At 37.6% G+C, this 23,162-nt stretch overlaps 2 protein-coding genes and 1 pseudogene across 3 annotated transcripts in view; 2 read left to right on the top strand and 1 right to left on the bottom strand.

Moving 5' to 3' along the window:
- LOC144576428 (uncharacterized) overlaps positions 1–16,409 on the top strand; it is a 110,818-nt gene extending 94,409 nt beyond the window's left edge. The window contains exon 6 of one of the 2 annotated variants that reach the window (XR_013534375.1): positions 10,039–11,658. Coding sequence is in view for 1 of the 2 variants with exons in the window: in XM_035296290.3 (XP_035152181.1) it covers positions 10,039–10,108 (70 nt within the window). In the remaining variant the exon portion in view is untranslated. Of the gene's footprint in view, positions 1–10,038 lie in introns of both variants that reach the window. The other variant, XM_035296290.3, reaches the window with a different exon arrangement.
- Positions 7,206–7,318, bottom strand: LOC118153315 (U6 spliceosomal RNA; annotated as a pseudogene).
- On the top strand, positions 10,183–11,658 carry LOC108591245 (heterogeneous nuclear ribonucleoprotein A1). Its single transcript, XM_078369744.1, has one exon. The coding sequence runs from the start codon at positions 10,183–10,185 to the stop codon at positions 11,236–11,238; it is 1,056 nt and encodes a 351-aa protein (XP_078225870.1). The 3' UTR covers positions 11,239–11,658.
- Positions 16,410–23,162: the final 6,753 nt, after the last annotated feature.

Here is a 23,162-nt window from a genome sequence, read left to right as displayed (position 1 = left end):
GAGGATCAAGATCAAAAAAACTCAAAATCTAGCAGAAGACAAGAAATAACTAAAATCAGAGGAGAACTGAAGGTGATAGAGATGTGAAAAACCCCTCAAAAAATTAATAAATCCAGAAGCGAGTTTTTTGAAAAAATCAACAATAGACAGACCACTAGCCAGATTAATAAAAAAGAAAAGAGAGAATAACCAAATAGATGCAATAAAAAACGATAAAAAGGAAATCACCACAGCTGCCACAGAAATTCAAACCATTATCAAAGAGTATTACAAACTACTCTATGCACATCAACTAGTAAACCTGGAAGAAATGAATAAATTCCTGGACACTTGTGTCCCCCCTAGCCTAAACCAGGAAGAAGTCAAAACTATGAATAGACCAATAACAAGATCTGAAGTTGAGGCAGAAATTAAGAGCATACGAAACCAAAAAAAAAGCCCACGTCCTGATAGGTTCAGAGCAGAATTCTACCAGACACACAAAGAGGAACTGTTACCATTCCTTCTGAAACTTCCAAATAATCCAAAAAGAGCGAATCCTTTCAAATCATTTTCTGAGACCAACATAATCCTGATACCAAAACCCAGCAGAGACTCAACAAGAAAAGAAAACTTCAGGCCAATATCCATGATGAACATAGACGCAAAAATCTTCAATAAGATACTTGCAAGCCGATTGCAACAGCACATCAAAAAGCTTATCCACCATGATCGAGTAAGATTCATCCCAGGGATGCAAGGCTGGTTCAACGTATGCAATTCTATAAATGTAATTCACCACATAAACAGAACCAAAATAAAAAACCACATGATTATCTCAATCGATGCAGAGAAGGCCTTTGACAAAATTCAACAGCCCTTTATGCTAAAAACCCTCAATAAACTCGGTATTGATGGAACGTATCTCAAAATAATAAAAGCTATTTATGAAAAACCAACAGCCAATATACTGAATGGGAAAAAACTGGAAACATTCCCTTGGAAATCTGGCACTAGACAAGGATGCCCTCTCTCACCACTCCTATTCAATATAGTGCTGGAAGTTCTAGCCAGAGCAATCAGGCAGGAAAAAGAAATATACGGTATTCAAACAGGAAAAAAGGAAGCCAAATTGTCTCTGTTTGCAGACGACATGATTGTATATCTGGAAGACCCCATTGTCTCAGCCCCAAAATTCCTGAAACTAACAAGCAAGTTTAGCAAAGTCTCAGGATATAAAATCAATGTGCAAAAATCACAAGCATTTCTATACACTAATAGCAGACTTAAAGAGAGCCAAAGCAAGAACAAACTGCCATTCACAATTGCTACAAAGAAAATAAAATACCTAGGAATACAACTAACAAGAAACGTACAAGACCTCTTCAAGGAGAACTAAAAATCACTGCTCAACGAAATAAGAAAGGACACAAAAAGATGGAGAAACATTCTGTGTTCATGGTTAGGAAGAATCAATATCGTGAAAATGGCCATACTGCCCAAAGTAATTTACAGATTCAACTCTATCCCCATCAAGCTACCAATGACCTTCTTCACAAAACTAAAAAAAAACCACCTTAAACTTCATATGAAACAAAAAGAGAGCCAGCATAGCCAAGTCAATTCTAAGCAAAAAGAACGAAGTGGATGCATCCCTCTACCGAACTTCAAACTATACTACAAGGCTACAGTAATCAAAATAGCATGGTATTGGTACCAAAATAGAAATATAGACCACTGGAACAGAACAGAGGCTTCGGAGGCAACACAACATATCAACAACCATCTGATCTTTGACAAACCTGACAGAAGCAAGCGGGGTGGGGGGGAATTTCCTGTTTAATAAATGGTGTTTGGAAAACTGGCTAGCCATGTGCAGAAAGCAGAAACTAGACCCCTTCCTGACACCTTACACTAAAATTAACTCCAGATAGACTAAACACTTATAAATAAGACCTAACACCATAAAAACCCTAAAAGAAAATCTAGGCAAAACCATTCAGGACATAGGAGTAGGCAAGGACTTCATGACCAAAACACCAAAAGCATTGGCAGCAAAAGCCAAAATAGACAAATGGAACCTAATCAAACTCCACAGCTTCTGCATTGCAAAAGAAACAGTCATTAGAGTGAATCAGCAACCAACAGAATGGGAAAAAATTTTGCAGTTTACACATCTGACAAATGGCTGATATCCAGAATTTACAAAGAGCTAAAACAGATTTACAAGTAAAATACAAACAAGTTTATTCAAAAGTGGGTGAAGGATATGGACAGACACTTTACAAAAAAAGACATACATGAGGCCAACAAACATATGAAAAAATACTCATCATCACTGGTTATTAGAGAAATGCAAATCAAAACTACATTGAGATACCATCTCACACCAATTAGAATGGCGATCATCAAGAAATCTGGAGACAACAGATGCTGGAGAGGAGTGGAGAAATAGGAACACTTTTACACTCTTGGTGGGAGTGTAAATTAGTTCAACCATTGTGGAGGACAGTGTGGCAATTCCTCAGGGACCTAGAAAAAGAAATTCCATTTGACCCAGCAATCCCATTACTGGGTATATATCTAAAGGATTATAAATTGTTTTATTATAAGGACACACGCACACGAGTATTCATTGCAGCACTGTTTACAACAGCAAAGACCTGGAACCAACCCAAATGCCCATCGATGATGAACTGGACAGGGAAAATGTGACACATATATACCATGGAATATTATGAAGCCATCAAAAACTATGAGTTTGTGTCCTTTGTAGAGACATGGATCAACCTGGAAACCATCATTCTCAGCAAACCGACACAAGAGCAGAAAATCAAACACTGCATGTTCTCACTCATACGTTGGTGTTGAACAATGAGAACACATAAACACAGGGAGGGGAGCACTACACACTGGAGTCTGTTGGGAAAAAATAGGGGAGGGACGGTGGGGGTGGTGAGTTGGGGAGAGATACAATGGGGAGAAATGCCAGATATAGGTAATGGGGAGGAAGGCAGCAAATCACACTGCCACATGTGTACCTATGCAACAATCTTGCATGTTCTTCACATGTACCCCAAAACCTAAAATGCATTAAAAAAAAAAAAGACCGACATTCTTAGAAACACCCGCATGCAAGTCTGGCCCCTTTGCGGGTGTTTAGGAAGTTGAAATTGAGAAGGTTTCCACCATTTCCTGCAAAAAATGGCTCACTGTGTCTAAAGTGTTCATAGGAACATTGTGGTTATTCTGAATAGATGATTTCCTTCTGGGAGTCTGGAATTTGGGTACATGTGAGGAAGAGTAACCTCCATTTAAAAATACTTGGGTACTGAGTCTTTAATGAGATTCTGGTACTGGTAGACATCACTGCACGTGTGTTGCCAAAATGTTAGACTGAAAGAATTAAGCAGATCCTGGTAATTCCACAGGAGAGAATTCCTGGAAGATTTTGACTGATTCCCTCGAGACTTGACCACATGCATCTTTTCCCTCTAAATTTGCCTGTACTCTTTCATTGTAATAAATTAAAGATCTGAGTATGATTATTTTTGAGTCCCTTGAGTCCTTCTAGTATATCAGCATACCTGGGTGTGGTCTTGGAAACCCTTGACACAAATGAATCATATAAGGTTTTTATTAAGTTGATATAATATATGTGACTGTCATCAGATTGCTTTTTCACAGAATAACTTTCCCTAACCTGTTTTTCTTTTATTTTCTTTTTTCTCCTTCATATTTGACTTGGAGATTCTTGTAGTTCTGTATCTAATTGAATAAAGCCATATAAGGAATAAATGAAACAATTATTTCAGACAATTATGTGAATTAAGCAGCAATTCTAGTTCAACCAGAATACAAAAGAGAATTTTGATGACTGAAAGTATGTTCTACAATACAAATGTTTCTTAAAAAAGAAAAGAAAAGAAAAATGAAAAGGTAGTCAATTTTCTGCAACTCAATTGGGGCTTAATTTTTTTTTATAAAAATTGTGCAGGCCAGGTGCAGTAGCTCACACCTGTAAAATCCTAGCATTTTTGGAGGCTGATGCAGAAGGATTACTTGAGCCCAGAAGTTTCAGACCAGCATGGGCAATATAGTGAGACCTCATCAAAAAAATAAACACATACATACATACCTTAAAAAGAAAAATAGCTAAGCATGGTGGTGTATGCCTGTATTTCCAGCTACTTGAAAGGTTGAGGTAAAAAAAATTATTTAAGGCCAGGAAGCAGAAGTTGCAGGGAGCCAAGATTGCACCATTACAATCAAGTACTGGCAACAGAGGAAGACACTGTTTCAAAAATAAACAGTAAAACAAACATATCAATCAATAAATAATAGTGTATTCAGCTAGATGTAACCACACATAACTATGGTCCCAGCTACTCAGGAGGATGAGATAGGAGAACTGATTAAGCCCAGAAGTTCAAGGCTACAGTGAGCTATAATTGTACCACTGAACAGACACTGTGTTCTATCTTGGGCAACATAGAGAGATTCCATTTCTTAATAATAATAATAATAATAATAATAATAATAATAATTACAGATGAAGCTTTGCTTGAAATAAGCATAATAATAATTAATTCTTTATGTAACTTTTATAACTGGAGAACTCATCATTCAAGTAACTTGCATACCTGGAGTAAAACATATGACCACTGAATAAAGTATCAGTTACATACTGATTATAGAGTTCCTTTTACTTGCTTCTAATCTTTTTATTTCTTATGAAACTATAAACCCTAGTTCATTCATTAAAGGCAGTTCATCACAAAACAAGTCAAAAAGTCAAAAGAACTGCATCCAAAGTGTAGGATGTGTTATCTGCTACTCCCTGCAAATAGCGGATTTGGTCAAAAAATATCAGCAGGACTTTTAACTTATTGGTGTGTACATATGCACGTGCAAGAGCACACATGTATGTTTATAAGTTCATGTGCGTGTGTGTAAACTATGACAGATAAAACAATTTTGCTTATGTAAGAATATGTAACATAACTTGTACTTCTCACAAAGAAATTGTTTTTCTGTCTTCTGCACTCAGTAGGTATCTCCAAAAGATAATCTCCAATTTGTATGGGTGCATGCTGGTTCAATTTTACATTCTTGTTGCCATTTTCTTAGGGTACGAGAAAGGGATGGTTGAGTTCCCAGTTCTAAATATGGTTACTTTCTTAGTGACACAAATTAGTACGTAATACAGTTCACCCTTGAATAACAGGGGTTTAACTTATATGCAGATTTTCTTCTGTCTCTGAAATCCATAGACAGATGAAGACCTTTGTAAGGATCTACTTATGTTTTATGAAAAGTCAATCTATTTTTTTGATAATTTTCTTTCTAATAGCTTCATTTCTCTAGCTTACTTTATTGGAAGAATACAGTATATAATAAAGCAACACAAACAAAATAGGTGTTAATGGATTGTTTATATTATCAGGAAGGCTTCCAGTCAATGGTGGGGTACTAGTAGCTAAGACAGAAAAACTAAAAGTTATACTCAGATTTTCAACTGCACAGAGATTAGAGTCCCTAACTCCCACATTATTCATGGGTCAACTATAATTATTTATTTACTAAATATAAACTATTTATTATAAAAATGAAATAGAAGATCCACATGTAAGACAAGTTCAATTTGTTATACTGTGACTACAGAGAAAACATCAACATACTACCTTAATCTTTTCTGTTATTTATGCAAAAAATATTATATAGAATTTTAGGGATTGTAATTAAGTAAACAATTTTTTCAGACAATACTGTTTCAGATTATAAATTAGATACAACTACCTTCTTAAATAACTCTGAATTCCAAACTGAAAAAATTAAAATTTGAAAATTAATTTACGTCTGTGTGTGTGTGTGTGTGTGTGTGTGTGTGTGTGTGTGTGTTTATGCATGCTTGCAATTTACACATATTTTTATCTGGTCTTTTTCCATTAAAATTACCTTAATCTTACATCTTACTTTCTTTTTTATCAAGAGTAGGACCAACAAGATAATTGAGAAATTTACTATCAGAAGTCTTTCTTGCATTGAAACATCTTCTTTTTATGTTCCAAAATTTGGTGTCAAATTCTATGTAAAAAATAAGTAGTAAATAGTGAGACAAAAAAGTAATAAAGAAAATTTCTATTTTAATAGTAAAAACAAAAATATTTACCAAATATATTAAATTCTTAAACAATTTCAGACAATATCAGCGCTAATACCAGAACTTTAATTTCTGTCCCATACACTTTAAAATTTTAAGCTTTACAAATTTATTAACTTTTTAATTAAAGAAAAAAATGAAGTAATCATAAATGGAGGGAACACAGCTCAGTAAATTAACTGTAGGTGGCTGGACATCGTGCAAAGTGTCCTGCACTCAGAACAAGTCCTTGCTCTGTAACCAATAGGTATTTGTGTTCAGACAAGTTGCTTCTCTTAGGCTTCACGGTTTCTTCTAAAAAAATAAAGATTTTGCTACCTTACTTCACTGGATTGTTAGGAAGATGTAATGAGATTACACGCTTAAATGTTTAGAGAAATAGCAAAGTAATGAAACAATTTATTATTCAACTTTATTTCTGAAACTATTTTGGAGTCCCAAATAAATCTTGATGTGTGTTTTTTCATAGGTTCTAATATTCAAATGTTGAAGTGTTGATAAAATGTTATTAAGTGCTAATTTTGTTTATTAGTTGTATTTATTGTGGCTTGTAATGCAGGACATTTTAGCTAATTCATAACTTATAACTAAATTTATATATAAATATATTATCTGATTAAAATATATGACAAAATTGTCTCCTATTACTGAGCTCATCAATCACACCAAGAGCAGAAAATTAACAGATGTCAAAACTAGTCAACCACCACTCCTTCTCTACCACCTCAAACTCTGAGCCAGCACATCTGTTCCAGGACGCTGGATCTCCATGGTTCTCTCCAACTAACACACAAGAAAAAAGCCCCACTTTTATTGTTTTCCAGGTTTATGCAAGAAATGCAAGTTGACATTTTCCCATTTCCAAGACACACACTAACAACATATTTGCATGTAACATCCCATATATTACTCAGCTCTGTTCTCATTTCATACATCACTGTACATCAATAGTTTTATAGTGATAATCACAATTTTAATATTGGGTATCTCCTGTTTTGGTTTGACTCAAACTGCTCCCTTTGAGCTGGTCATTGAATAGTGAAATGACCTTTTAGGGGCAATGCAAAATATGGAATGCTTTATGAATTTGTGTGCCATCCTTAGGCAGCAGCCATGCTTACACTTATCTGCTCTGTATTGATTCAATTTTAAAGTGTGTGCTGATGAAACAAGTGCAAAGCTCTGTTTTATACATGGATACTCATGAGTCATAGATGAAGCTTAGCTCTGTTAAATCCAACCCACCTATTTGAGATTTTGAGAATTTTACTGAATGGCTTTCTGTGAGGTAGAACTTTAAAGTATATTTAAAACTTGAGGTAGATACACAAGTAGCCTGGGAGATTTTTATTATTGTAGAAATGAATTACTTGAGAAGCCAATTGCAAGTCTGTTCCCACTGCTCTGTGAAAAGATAACATGGAACCTTCTGCTATCTAACCAAAGCTGCTGCACAGGATATATAAAAGCCTCAAGATACAAATCTAATAGCAAATGGGAAAAAAAAACCTGTAATCTCTTCCTGCAGCATTGTTTGAACATCTTCGACTGTTGGGAGCAATCTCAACTAATATTTGTTAGAGAAAAGACCAACAGAGATCTCAAAGGGTAACATACCATGAAGGCCTAAGCTGATTCAAGCTAACATATGGGCCCCAAATAACTTTTTTAGTGTAGGGTAAGAATCAATTTGTTCTCTATTTGTGTGGATAAAGCTAGGAGGCCTGGCTCCCAGAGCACGGTGCTGAAAATAATGGCTGAGTGTAAGTACAAAAACTGATAAACACCATAGCTTTTAACTCTATGTATAAATCACCATGAAAACTGAGGAGTCTGAATCAGTGAATGCATCCTGGTGGCAAAAGTCAATCATTATCAGATTGCAGGACCAGATACAATGGCAACAATATAGCAAGTGAATCCATGGAAACAACAGAATGTTTAGAATTCCCTTTTTTCCCCCTTCTGACTTGTAAAAAAACATTGCCTTCTGTGGACTTAGAAAACAACTTAGCTTCTTGGAAAATTCAAAGAAGGAAGACACAAGAGATACCCCCAGGGGACAATACAAGATTTTCTGCTAAAATGAACATTTCAAGACCCAATAACTCATTAGAAAATCAGGCCAGGCATGGTGGCTAGCATTTTAAGAGGCTGAGGCAGGAAAATTACTTATGTTTAAAAGTTGAAGACCATCCTAGGCAACATAGTGAGGCCTTGCCTCTAGAAAATAAAAAGAAAAAAAAAAAGAGGAGAGAGATCCAAGATAGCTGATTAGGAGCACCTCAGGATTGCATATCCTAGTGAAAGTGCAGAGGGTGAGTGTATGCTGCATTTCTAGATGGATTTTTATTGCCCACAGACCAGGAGATTCCAAGGCAAAGGAGCCCCACTGGTAACCAGTGTGGCTGTTTTAGCAAGCAGGGCTTGCTAATGGAAAAAGACCAGATAAAAATGCATGGGCCTGGGTGCCATTTTAGCTGGTGATTGGAGCCCCTAAGAGACAGAGTAGCCCATTCCACTGATAAAAAAGGGGAGTGAAACAGGGGCCAAGGCCAGGAGATTCCCAGGCAAAAAAGCACGACAAATCTCAGTATGGCTGTTTAAGTCAGCATAGTGGGTGGCTGCACAAGAAATCACACAGATCCCAGCACCTTTTCAACAGGCAACTGGAACATCTGGGAAACAGAGTCGCCCATTCAATTGAAAAAAAAAGGTGGGTCTGAGGCAGGGAGCCAGGCAGTCAGGCTTGTCTGGTTTCACCCCCATAAATAATAGCAGTCTGAAACGTTCTGGATTCAGAGTTTCACAGCAAGCACAGCTGAACATGGGTCTGTCCAGAACTGTGGGAGATGGGCGTCTGCCATTACCAAGGCAGTATACCACTACAGAGGTAGTCTGCCATTGGTGAGGCACCCCACCATTGCAGAGGCAGCCTGCCATTACAGAGAGAGTCTACCATTAAAAAGGTGGGCTGCCATTGCTAAAGCAATATAGTTTATATGAGTATATATAGTTTATATGAGTATATATATAAGTTTGCTTAGATGCTGGAGAGGATGTGGAGAAATAGGAACACTTTTACACTGTTGGTGGGAGTGTAAATTAGTTCAACCATTGTGGAAGACAGTGTGGCAATTCCTCGAGGACTTAGAAATAGAAATTCCATTTAACCCAGCAATCCCATTACTGGGTATATACCCAAAGGATTATAAATCATTCGACAATGAGGACACATGCACACAAATGTTCATTGCAGCACTGTTTACAATAGCAAAGACCTGGAACCAACCCAAATGCCCATCAATGATAAACAGGACAGGGAAAATGTGGCACATATACACCATGGAATACTATGGAGCCATCAAAAACGATGAGTTTGTGTCCTTTGTAGAAACATGGATGAACCTAAAGACCATCATTCTCAGCAAACTGACAAAAGAACAGAAAATAAAACACTACATGTTCTCTCTCATAGGTGGGTGTTGAACAATGAGAACACATAAACACAAGGAGGGGAGCACTACACACTTGGGACTGTTGGGGGGAAATACAGGAGGGACAGTGCGGGGTGGGGACTTAGAGAGAGATAGCATGGGGAGAAATGCCAGATATAGGTGTTGGGAGAAAGGCAGCAAATCACATTGCCATGTGTGTACCTATGCAACAATCTTGCATGTTCTTCACATGTACCCCAAAACCTAAAATATAATAATAAAAAATAGAAATGAATAAAAAAGGAGTCAAAGATGTGGCTCTATTTTTGTCTGATGCATGGGGATTATATTTAGAATAAAATAAACCACAGTGAAATCCCTAGGGATAAAGGTCTTAAAAGTCCTGAAAAAATCTTGCATTCTACTTCTAACTATTCCATGCTTCTGCTTGATTTCTAGCTCAAAAGTGATTAACTCTTGCTATTTCAAAGTACCTGAACCAAACTATGAACTCTCAACTAATGTATAAGATTCAATGGTTGCTTTTCTGCCTGTGGATGCCGCCGAAACAGCATCGTTAAAGTCTCTCTTCTCCCTGCGATTATGTCTAAGTCAGAGTCTCCTAAAGAGCCGGAACAGCTGAGGAAGCTCTTCATTAGAAGGTTGAGCCTTGAAACAACCGATGAGAGCCTGAGGAGCCATTTTGAGCAATGGGGAACACTCACAGACTGTGTGGTAATGAGAGATCTGAACACCAAGCGCTCCAGGGGCTTTGAGTTCATCACCTATGCAACTGTGAAGGAGGTGGATGCAGCCATGACTGCAAGGCCACACAAAGTGGATGGAAGAGTTGAGGAACCAAAGAGAGCTGTCTCAAGAGAAGATTCTCAAAGACCAGGGGCCCACTTAACTGTGAAAAAAATATTCGTTTGTGGCATTAAAGAAGACACTGAAGAATGTCACCTAAGAGATTATTTTGAACAGTATGGAAAAATTGAAGTGATTGAAATTATGACGGACAGAGGCAGTGGCAAGAAAAGGGGTTTTGTCTTTGTAACCTTTGATGACCATGACTCCGTGGATAAGACTGTCATTCAGAAATACCATACTGTGAATGGCCACAACTGTGAAGTTAGGAAAGCCCTGTCAAAGCAAGAGATGGCTAGTGCTTCATCCAGCCAAGAAGGTCCAAGTGGTTCTGGAAACTTTGGTGGTGGTCGTGGAGGTGGTTTTGGTGGGAATAACAACTTTGGTCATGGAAAAAACTTCAGTGGTCATGGTGGCTTTGGTGGCAGCTGTGGTGGTGGTGGATATAGTGGCAGTGGGGATGGCTATAATGAATTTGGTAATGATGGTGGTTATGGAGGAGGCGGCCCTGGTTACTCTATAGAAAGCAGAGGCTCTGAAAGTGGTGGACAGGGTTATGGAAACCAGCGCAGTGGCTGTGGTGGGAGTGGCAGCTATTACAGCTATAACAACGGAAGTGGAGGTGGTTTTGTCGGTAATAGTGGAGGCAATTTTGGAGGTGGTGGAAGCTACAATGATTTTGGCAGTTACAACAATCAGTCTTCAAATTTTGGACCCATGAAGGGAAAAACCTTTAGAGGCAGAAACTCTGGCCCCTATGGTGGTGGCGGCCAATACTTTGCCAAACCATGAAACCAAGGTGGCTATGGCGGTTCTAGTAGCAGCAGTAGCTATGGCAGTGGCAGAAGATTTTAATTAGGAAACAAAGCTTAGCAGGAGAGGAGAGACAGAGAAGTGACAGGAAAGCTACAGGTTACAACAGGTTTGTGAACTCAGCCAAGCACAGTGGTGGCAGGGCCTAGCTGCTACAAAGAAGACATGATTTAGACAAATACTCATGTGTATGGGCAAAAAACTCAAGGGCTGTATTTGTGACTAATTGTATAACAGGTTATTTTAGTTTCTTTTCTGTGGAAAGTGTAAAGCATTCCAACAAAGGGTTTTAATGTAGATTTTTTTCTTTTTCTTTTTTTTTTCTTTTTGCACCCACGCTGTTGATTGCTAAATGTAATAGTCTGATCGTGACGCTGAATAAATGTCTTTTTTTTTTAATGTGCTGTGTAAAGTTAGTCTACTCTGAAGCCATCTTGGTAAATTTCCCCAACAGTGTGAAGATAGAATTTCTTCAGGGTGATGCCAGGTTCTATTTGGAATTTATATACAACATGCTTGGGTGGAGAAGCCAATGTCTTCATAAACCTTGGTGTAGTTGAACTAATAGTTACTCTTGTGACCTGAAGTTCATGATTAAAAGGGATTACCCCAAGAGGACTCAAGATGGCGCGGTGAGAACAACCCAGGATTGAAGCTCTCACTGGATGCATGGAGAGGGTGAGTCAGGGACGCATTTCCAGATGGATCTTAGTTGCCCACAGAACGGGGAAATTCCCAGGTATAAAAAAGACGCGGGACGCCAGGCAGAGGTCTTGGCTGGTGTAGCCAGCAGCCGATGCGGCTCCAGCCCACGCCGGAGCACAGAGGTGCTCCACAGTACTCCATACAAAAGCGCACTGTTACGGGTGCCCTGTTGAACCGACAAACTGAGACCTGGGAGGGCTAAATTTGAGACTGAACGGGACATGGGCAGTGAGCCAGCCCAGGAAATCCCAGGGACAAAGTGTTTGGGCTAGCACAGTGCGACAAACAAAACGGCGATTCCAAACCCTCCCTGTGAGGAGGTTTTCTTAAAGCGCAGCTCCACGGGGGAGGGGCATCCGCCATTACTGAGGCAATCAGCCCCTACTGAGGTACACGCCCATTGCTGACATAGCCTGCCATTGCCGAAGCAACCCGGTACAACAGAGAGACTCCGCTACTGGGCTTAGCCCGTGGCAACAGGGCGGAGACTGCAGCAGAAGGGCAGAACCTGCAGCAACAGGGCAAACCTCACACCAGCAGGGCGGAGCCTCAGCAGGCAAATAGTGATTTGACTGCCTCCTAGCTGGGCAGGACAGCGAGGTGGACACTCACAAGGAAAGCCTCAACGCCCCTCCCCAGAGAGAGCATCTGAGAAAAAAAGGGTTTTTTTCAGCCCATCAGCCCTGAATGAACAACAGAGCTCAGAGCTCAGCAATTGAGCTCCTATAAAGTACAGACTGTTTCCTCAAGCAGCTCCCTGACCCCTCTATATCCAAAAGACTGACATTTGGCAGGCATCATTCTGGGACAAAGATAGCAGAAAAAGAAACTGGTAGCATCCCTCGCTTTTCCACAGCTGCTATAAGTGCACCAGAGACAAGCAGGGCCTGGAGTGGACCTCAGCAGTCATACAGCGAAGGGGCTAGACTGGTAGAAGGAAAACCAAGTAACAGAAATACTTCATCACCAACAATCTGGGTGTCCACTCAGAGACCCAGTCGAAAAGTCAGCAACTACGCAGACGACAAGTGGATAAATCCACAAAGATGGGAAGAAACCAGCGCAAAAAGGAGAAAAACACCTGAAACCAGAACACCTCGCCTCCTAGAAAGGACCAAAACTCTTCACCAGCAAGGGAACAAAGCTGGACGGAGAATGACTGTGATGAAATGACAAAATTAGACTTCAGAAGGTGGATAATAAGAAACTTTTGTGAGCTAAAAGAACATGTATTAAATCAATGCAAAAAAACTAAGGAACTTGAAAAAAGATATGAAAAAAGATTTAAGGAAATGATAACAAGAATGGATAACTTAGAGAAGAATATGAATAAATTAAAAAAGCTGAAAAACACAATACGAGAACTTTGCGAAGCATGCACAAGTTTCAATAGCCAAATTGACCAAGCAGAAGAAAGAATATCTGAAGTCGAAGATCAACTCAATGAAAGAAAATGAGAAACCAAGATCAGAGAAAAAAGCGCAAAAAGGAATGAACAAAGTCTCCAAGAAATATGGGACTATGTGAAAAGACCTAACGTACGTTTCATAGGTGTACCAAAAGGGGACGAAGACAATGAATCCAAGCTGGAAAATACTCTTCAGGACATCATCCAGGAAAATTTCCCCCACCTAGCAAGACAGGCCAACACTCAAATGCAGAAAACATAGAGAACACCACAAAGATATTGTGCAAGAAGAGCAACCCCAAGGCACATAATCATCAGATTCAACAAGGTTGAAATAAAGGAGAAAATACTAAGGGCAGCCAGAGAGAAAGGTTGGGTCACCCACAAAGGGAAGCCCATCAGACTCACAGCAGATCTCTCGGCAGAAACTCTACAAGCCAGAAGAGAGTGGGGGCCAATATTCAACATCCTTAAAGAAAAGAACTTCCAACCCAGAATTTCATATCCAGCCAAACTGAGCTTCATGAGTGAAGGAAAAATAAAATCCTTTGAGAACAATCAAGTACTCAGAGATTTTGTCACCACCAGGCCTGCTTTACAAGAGCTCCTAAAAGAGGCACTACACATAGAAAGAAACAACCAGTACCAGCCATTCCAAAATCACACTAAAAGTTAAAGAGCATCAACATAATGAAGATTCTACAACAACTAACAGGCAAAACAGCCACTTAGCATCAAAATGGCAGTATCAAATTCACACATAACAATATTAACCCTAAATATAAATGGAATAAATGCACCAATCAAAAGACACAGACTGGCAAATTGGATAAAAATCCAAAACCCATCAGTGTGCTGTATCCAGGAAACCCATCTCACATGCAAGGATACACAAAGGCTCAAAATAAAAGGATGGAGGAAGATTTACCAAGCAAATAGAGAGCAAAAAAAAGCAGGAGTTGCAATTCTCATCTCTGATAAAATAGACTTTAAAGCAACAAAGATCAAAAGAGACAAAGAAGGCCATTACATAATGGTAAAAGGATCGATACAACAAAAAGTGCTAATAATCCTAAACATATATGGGCCCAATGCAGGAGCACCCAGATACATAAGGCAAGCTCCTAATGACTTACAAAGGGACTTAGACTCCCACACAATAATACTGGGAGACTTTAACACTCCACTGTCAATATTAGACAGATCAACCAGACAGAAAATCAACAAGGATATCCAGGGCTTGAACTCAGACATGGAGCAAGCAAACCTGATAGACATTTAAAGAACTCTCCACCCCAAATCCACAGAATATACATTCTTCTCAGCAGCACATAACACCTACTCGAAAATTGACCACATAATTGGAAGTAAAGCACTGCTCAGCAAATGCAAAACAACTGAAATCATAAGAAACAGCCTCTCAGACCACAGTGCAATCAAGTTAGAACTCAGAATTCAGAAACCAACCCAGAACCTCACAGCTTCATGGAAACTGAACAACTGGCTCTTGAACATTGACTGGGTAAACAATGAAATGAAGGCAGAAATAAAGAAGTTCTTTGAAACCGATGAGAACGCAGACACAACATGCCAGAATCTCTGAAACACATTTAAAGCAGTCTCTAGAGGAAAGTATATAGCAATAAGTGCCCATATGAGGAGAATGGAGAGATCCAAAATTTACACCCTATCATCAAAATTGAAAGAGCTAGAGGAGCAAGATCAAAAAAACTCAAAACCCAGCAGAAGACAAGAAATAACTAAGATCAGAGCTGAACTGAAGGAGATTGAGTCACAAAAAATCCTTCAAAAAATCAATAAATCCAAGAGCTGGTTTTTTGAAAAGATCAACAAAATAGACAGACCACTAGCCAGACTGATTAAAAAGAAAAGAGAGCACAATCAAATAGATGCAATAAAAAATGATAAAGGGGAAATCACCACAGATTCCACAGAAATTCAAACCATCATCAGAGAATATTACAAACTCTATGCACATAAACTAGTAAACCTGGAAGAAATGGATAAATTCCTGGACTCCTGTGTCCTCCGAAGCCTAAATCAGGAGGAAGCTGAAACTATGAATAGACCAATAACAAGGTCAGAAGTCGAGGAAGCAATTAAGAGCCTACCACTCAAAAAAAGCCCAGGTCCAGACGGGTTCACAGCCGAATTCTACCAGACACACAAAGAGGAGCTGGTACCATTCCTTCTAAAACTATTTCAAATAATCCAAAAAGAGGGAACCCTTCCCAAATCATTTTATGAGACCAACATCATCCCGATACCAAAACCAGGCAGAGACCCAACAGGAAAAGAAAACTTCAGGCCAATATCCATGATGAACATAGATGCAAAAATCTTCAATAAAATATTGGCAAGCCGATTGCAACAGCAAATCAAAAAACTTATTCATCATGATCAAGTAGGATTCATCCTGGGGATGCAAGGCTGGTTCAACATATGCAAGTCTATCAACGTAATTCACCACATAAACAGAACCAAAAACAAAAACCACATGATTATCTCAATTGACGCAGAGAAGGCATTTGACAAAATTCAACAGCCCTTTATGCTAAAAACCCTCAATAAACTCGGTATCGATGGAACATATCTCAAAGTAATAAAAGCTGTTTATGACAAACCAACAGCCAATAACATACTTAATGGGCAAAAACTAGAAGCATTCCCTTTGAAATCCGGCACTAGACAAGGATGCCCTCTTTCACCACTCCTATTCAATATAGTACTGGAAGTTCTAGCCACAGCAATCAGGCAAGAAAAAGAAATAAAGGATATTCAAATAGGAAAGGTGGAAGCCAAATTGTCTCTATTTGCAGACGACATGATAGTATACCTAGAAGACCCCATTGCCTCAGTCCAAAAACTCCTGAAACTGATAAGCAACTTCAGCAAAGTCTCAGGATATAAAATCAATGTGCAAAAATCACAAGCATTCGTCTACACCAATAACAGACTGAAAGAGAGCCAAATCAAGAATGAACTGCCATTCACAATTGCTACAAAAAGAATAAAATACCTTGGAATACAACTCAGAAGGAACATAAGGGACCTCTTCAAGGAGAACTACAAACCACTGCTCAACGAAATCAGAGAGGACACAAACAGATGGAGAAACATTCCATGTTCATGGTTAGGAAAAATTAATATCGTGAAAATGGCTATACTGCCCAAAGTAATTTACAGAATCAACACTATCCCCATCAAGCTACCATTGACTTTCTTCACAGAACTGGAAAAAACCACCATGAACTTCATATGGAACCAAAAGAGAGCCCGCATAGCCAAGTCAATTCTAGGCAAAAAGAACACAGCGGGGGGCATCACACTACCGGATTTCAAACTATACTACAAGGCTACAGTAATCAAAACAGCATGGTACTGGTACCAAAACAGAGATAATAGACCAATGGAACAAAACAGAGGCATTGAAGGCAACACAACATATCTACAACTATACAATCTTTGATAAACCTGACAAAAAGAAGCAATGGGGAAAGGATTCCATGTTTAACAAATGGTGTTGGGAAAACTGGCTAGCCATGTGCAGAAAGCCGAAACTGGACCCCTTCCTGACACCTTACACTAAAATTAACTCCAGATGGATTAAAGACTTAAACATAAGACCTGGCACCATAAAAACCCTAGAAGGAAATCTAGGCAAAACTATCCAGGACATAGGAGTAGGCAAGGACTTCATGAACAAAACACCAAAAGCATTGGCAACAAAAGCCAAAATAGACAAATGGGACCTAATGAAACTCCACAGCTTCTGCACGGCAAAAGAAACAGTCACTAGAGTGAATCGGCAACCAACAGAATGGGAAAAAATTTTTGCAGTTTACCCATCTGACAAAGGGCTGATATCCAGAATTTACAAAGAGCTCAAACAGATTTACAGGAAAAAAACAAACAAGCCCATTCAAAAGTGGGCAAAGGATATGAACAGACACTTTACGAAAGAAGACATATATGAGGCCAACAGTCATATGAAAAAATGCTCATCGTCACTGGTCATCAGAGAGATGCAAATCAAAACCACATTGAGATACCATCTCACGCCAGTTAGAATGGCGATCTTTAAAAAATCTGGAGACAGCAGATGCTGGAGAGGATGTGAAGAAAAAGGAACACTTTTACACTGTTGGTGGGAGTGTAAATTAGTTCAACCATTGTGGAAGACAGTGTGGCGATTCCTCAAGGCCTTAGAAATAGAAATTCCATTTGACCCAGCAATCCCATTACTGGGTATATATCCAAAAGACTATAAATCATTCTACTATAAGGACACATGTACACGAATGTTCATTGCAGCACTGTTCACAATAGCAAAGACCTGGAATCAACCCAAATGTCCATGGATAATAGACTGGATTGGAAAAATGTGGCACATATACACCATGGAATATTATGCAGCAATCAGAAATGATGAGTTTGTGTCATTTGTAGGGACATGGATGAATCTGGAGAACATCATCCTCAGCAAACTGACACAAGAACAGAAAATGAAATACCGCATATTTTCACTCATAGGCGGGTGATGAAGAATGAGTACACATGGACACAGGGAGGGGAGTACTAAACACTGGGGTCTGTTGGGGGGAAAAGGGGAGGGCCAGTGGGAGGGGAGGTGGGGAGGGTAGCCTGGGGAGAAATGCCAAATGTGGGTGAAGGGGAGAAAGGAAGCAAAACACACTGCCATGTGTGTACCTACGCAACTGTCTTGCATGTTCTGCTCATTTTCCCCAAAACCTAAAATGCAATAAAAAATAAAAATAAATAAAAAAAGGGATTACCCAAGCAAAAATCATGGAATTATTGGTTATAAAGATGATTGTTGGCACACCCTATGCAATATATCTAAATTGAATAATGGTACCAGATAAAATTATAAATGGGAATGAAGCTTGTGTATCATCCATTATCATGTGTAATAAATAAACGATTTAATTCTCTTGAAAAAAAAAGATTCAATGATTGCAATTATTTTAAACATCAATTTAGTATTAAATGGCTTTTTAGTACAAACACTTACCTTGTCAAACCATGATAAATAGCATAATCTTCTGCATCTCATACACACATAACTTTAGTAAAGACATTAATATTTTGCTGAAGAAAAATACTGAAAATACTTGCTGAGCAATAATGTACAGGAAGCATGAGCACTGTTCTAAAATAACAAAGAAATATCTCCATTCATAAATTTTAATAAAGTCATTATGAAACAGCTAATTTAATACACTTTATCAATTTTATATCCTGCCCATCAATGTAGACATAATAACCATTTACATGGACTAGCTTGTGTCTATAAACATCTTGGGTACTCAAGTGCTCATCTTTGTAAATTATCACCAAGAGTAAAAGAAAGGGACAACAAGGAAGTCTCTTGTTCCACTGGGATATGACATAATACAAGTTGCTAACTTATAGTCCCTTGATGGCCAAGAAACTGTGCTGAGGTCATTTATCTAAACTAGGCAAAGATTTAAATGAAGACTTCCCCATTGTTTTCCTAGTCTGATATATTGTAATTCATACCAGCTAGGGGTCAGATAAGAGCTATCTATAGCCTGAAAACAAATAATAATAATAATAATAATGGCAATACTAGTAGTCATAAATTAAAAGTCCACGCTTCAAAAATTAATAAAACTAGGCTGGGCACGGTGGCTCACGCCTATAATCCCAGCACTTTGGGAGGCGAGGCGGGTGGATCACGAGGTTAAGAGATCGAGACCATCCTGTTCAACAAGGTGAAACCCCATCTCTACTAAAAATACAAAAATTAGCTGGGCATGGTGGCGTGTGCCTGTAATCCCATCTACTCAGGAGGGTGAGGCAGGAGAATTGCTTGAACCCAGGAGGTGGAGTTTGCAGTAAGCCGAGAATGTGCCATTGCACTCCAGTCTGGGTAACAACAGTGAAACTCTGTCTCAAAAAAAAAAATTAATAAAACTAATACAAAAACCTTTAGCTAATAAAAGATTACAATACCAAAAACATCAGATTACAAATAACAAACACTCTATATAAGAGAAAATGGATCCTACTGTCTGTTCTTTATGTTGCTTAGTCCAAACATTTGCTTTCTACCTGATTATTTGTGTTGGTATTTTTCATGATATGTCAATAATTATGTTAATCTTATTAACATTTCTGACTTGAGTGATTCCACTCTAGAACACTCAGGTTTTTATTTTAAACAAGAACTAGTGTACTGTCTCACCCTAACAACAGCATGTACAGTTGCTTGGTTTTTCACTAAAAATTCCACCATTTGCTGTCTCCTGCAAATTATAGAAAATAAAAGTGGTGTGTTCCTGTCCTATAAAACAGCAAAAAAAAAAAAAAAAAAAAAAAAAATTCACAGAACTACAAATTTCTCAAATGAACTAAAAATCTTCTTTAAGATGTTTGAACTTCAACATACAATATAGAAAATAAGTAAATAAAAACCAGTCCTTTCCTTCTCACTCCTCTGCTTTCTGATGTGCTGCTCTCTGCCTTGCAAACACCCCTCCACTGCATCACCACATTAACTGTGGTCATAGCCAAAACTCCCTTCAAATATACCAGTCCCAAGAATCCTTGCTTTGATCACAGCATTTAGCATGGTATATTGTAATCACTTCATTATTTCCCACTGAAACCAAGAGGTTCTTGAGGGTAAGGCCTGTATCTTTTATCTCTACAGCCCCCAAAACCTAAAAGATAGTAGCAAATACGTTAAGTTTTTTACATAAATTAGTGATCTAAATTATTATTCCTAGAGTAGTGTTTCTTAAACTATATTCCAAAGTCATTTGATTATTGTGCCCCAAGAGAAAGACTCCATGACAATCTGCATCTGAGAAGTATTATGAAACTCTATTTTATATCCAATAATCAGGAAATCTCTTGAACTTTATTTAATACCCATCTGACAATACTTTTGTGGCAAATATTAACATTTAAAAAGTAAAGAGTTGCAGAGATACAGAAATTAAGAGTTGCAAAGCTTCCAAATACAGTTGAAGATTTTCTCTGGGTGGTACAAACTTGCTTGATTCACTTCTCTCGATGATATTAGGATCCCAAATGCCAGTGTCAGGCACTCCTGCTAAAAATAGGTCACTAAGAAAATAAGCTCTGAAGTAAGAGTGATTGGCTTCAAATGTACATATTTTCCATATTATTATATAGTCCATGGGTTTCTTTTAATACAAGAAAACAGAATTTTATATTAACTGTTATAAAGCTCAGTATGTTCTGTGTAAGAGGGAGAGGTTCAAAAAACTTAAAAACAAATATTTTTTTAAAAAAACAACAATGCTGGGTGTGGTGGCTCACGCCTATAATCCAAGCACTTTGAAGGCCAAGGTGGGCGGATCACCTGAGGTTGGTAGTTCAAGACCAGCCTGTCCAACATGGTGAAACCCCATCTTTAAAAAATAAATAAATAAAGTTATCAGTAAGAAATTCGATTCTCAATTGTAATGGTAATGCTGGGACCCTAATGCAACTCTACATTTTAAATCAATTTTTATTGGTTTCCATTTAAATGGCTAATTAAAATTATTTTTTATTTTTGGCTAAATATAAAGCAAAAACAAATATAATGGTTTATCAATAAAAGTTCTCATGCTGATCCATATGGGTTATTTCTAACATAATGAAAGTCAATAAGTCACTTGCATTTTTAAGGAAGATATCTGAGGAGAAAGATATAATCTGCAATATTCATAAACTATCCAACTATAACAAGGAATAACCTAAAAAAAACTTCTAGGTGTTCATATGGAAAGATGATTATTTGTGGTACAAATAAAGAAAAAGAATTTTAAACTAAATTCTAAAATTCAACCCCATAACTGAGGGATTTATAAAATTTATAGACTATATATTATAAACAAATACACATTGGCTAAAAAGACTTGAATTCTTTATCAAAATATACTACAACATAAGATTTGTAAGTGAAGGGGAGGAAGGCAGCAAAACACACTGCCATGTGTGTACCTATGCAACTATCTTGCATGTTCTGCACATGTACCCCAAAACTTAAAACGCACTTAAAAAAAAAAAACTCAAATACTTACAAGGACAAAGGAAGGTTATCTGAGTAAGGACAGTACTGATGTGGGCACAGTAGCAAACTGTACAATATATGCCTTTTATAAAGGAGCAACCTCTGCAAAGCAGGCCAACAGTGATGAAAACTCAAAAGACACCATATTTGATTTTTCAGGATAAGTCTAAAGTCCAGATGTCTGTGTAAGTCTTCTATATTTTACATGTTGACTCAATTTATAAAGGCAAAAAAAATCTGTGCACATTTAGAATATAGCCCTTTTGTTTTTATATTTGCTATGAATGTGTAACTAAACAGTTGTGTATAATCCAAGTATTTGCATGTAAAATATTTTCTTTCTCTTGTATCATATGTTTTATCAAAAAAATCAGGTCCTCATATATAATAAAAATTGCTATTAAGACTCATAATACCCACTTCAAAAATTTTTCCAACATGTATTCATTTACAATCTATTTGTATATAATTTTACCAGATTGTTAGTCAAATAGATAGTTCATATGATAATCAAAACTAAATTATTAAAATAATTCTTATGAAAATTATTTTAATCAAAAGAATTTTGATTTATATCAAATTCATGGATTTCAGTGTATAAAGCTGACATCCTGGTTATGCTAAAGATCTATAAACTTAACAGACATACTGAGATAGTTCATAATACAACTTCAACTAAAAAACTTTAGGATTGGCTATTATTTTAATTGAGAAAACCCAACTTGTAATGAACATTTGTTGACACATAATCACTTGTATGGTGACAAAGGAATATGATATAATTAAAGAGTCAGCTTCTACTTATTGAAAGATTACCAATAAGCAAATTTTTAAAGACTCTCTCAATGGCAGTAAATGGTTAATGGTGGAAAAAAGAGGTGTTATTCTGCAAGCGGAAAGATACTGCTAAAAGTATTCCTATTCACTTCCCAGTCACAGACATAGAGAAAGACAAGTAAGTCAGGCTAATCTTAGTGAAAAAGAGAATTCTGAAGAAAGTAGCGCCTAGCAAATGCCAGTTCTTCTAGAGATTTTTTGAGATACAGAAATGTATATATTGCACTTATCTATTCCGGGGTTCTTAAGCAGGAGTGTATCCAAAGCTCAAGGTTTTTGTTTGTTTGTTTTGTTATTGTTGTTTTTCTGTTACTGTGGTTAGAGTTAAGAGTCTCACTATGTTGCTCAAGTTGGACTCAAACTATTAGGCTCAAGCTGAAACTAAAAAAATAAGCAACTGTGCCCAGCTTCAAGAAAACATACACATTCAGGCCTAATTAGATCTATTACATCCAAAGATTCAGGGGAAAGCTGAAAATTTTAGATTTTCAACAAAATTTGCTCAGGTCATTATAATGCACAATTCTGAAAATCAGTGCAGTAGGCAATCACTTCAGTCTCATTCCTCACCCATATGGCTAATTCTCTTTATTAGTTGTAGATGTAGCTAAAAAAAGAAGAGTAAGAGATAGAATCATTTCTTAAATCTACATCTAATTTTCATAGGTATGAGTAGAGCAGGGACAAATATACTCAAAATCCAACTCTATTTTGCTATTAATAAGCTCCTTATCTTACACCTTTCCATCAAGACATTCTAGATTTGAGAGGAAACTTTAAACTCTTAGATATAAGTGGCTGTTTCTGCCTGCATGGGTAGTAAGTCAGTTAATAATTTGTTTCATCTTCTGTTGAAGT

This window comes from Callithrix jacchus, chromosome 4 (genome assembly GCF_049354715.1).
Source record: "Callithrix jacchus isolate 240 chromosome 4, calJac240_pri, whole genome shotgun sequence".
Taxonomy (NCBI): domain Eukaryota; kingdom Metazoa; phylum Chordata; class Mammalia; order Primates; family Cebidae; genus Callithrix; species Callithrix jacchus.
The sequence above is the reverse complement of the archived record's forward strand: the minus strand, read 5'-3'. Positions and strand labels throughout refer to the sequence as shown.

Coding starts and splice junctions, on each gene's coding strand:
- LOC108591245 (XM_078369744.1), top strand. CDS start 10,183: ATGTCTAAGTCAGAGTCTCCTAAAGAGCCGGAACAGCTGAGGAAGCTC.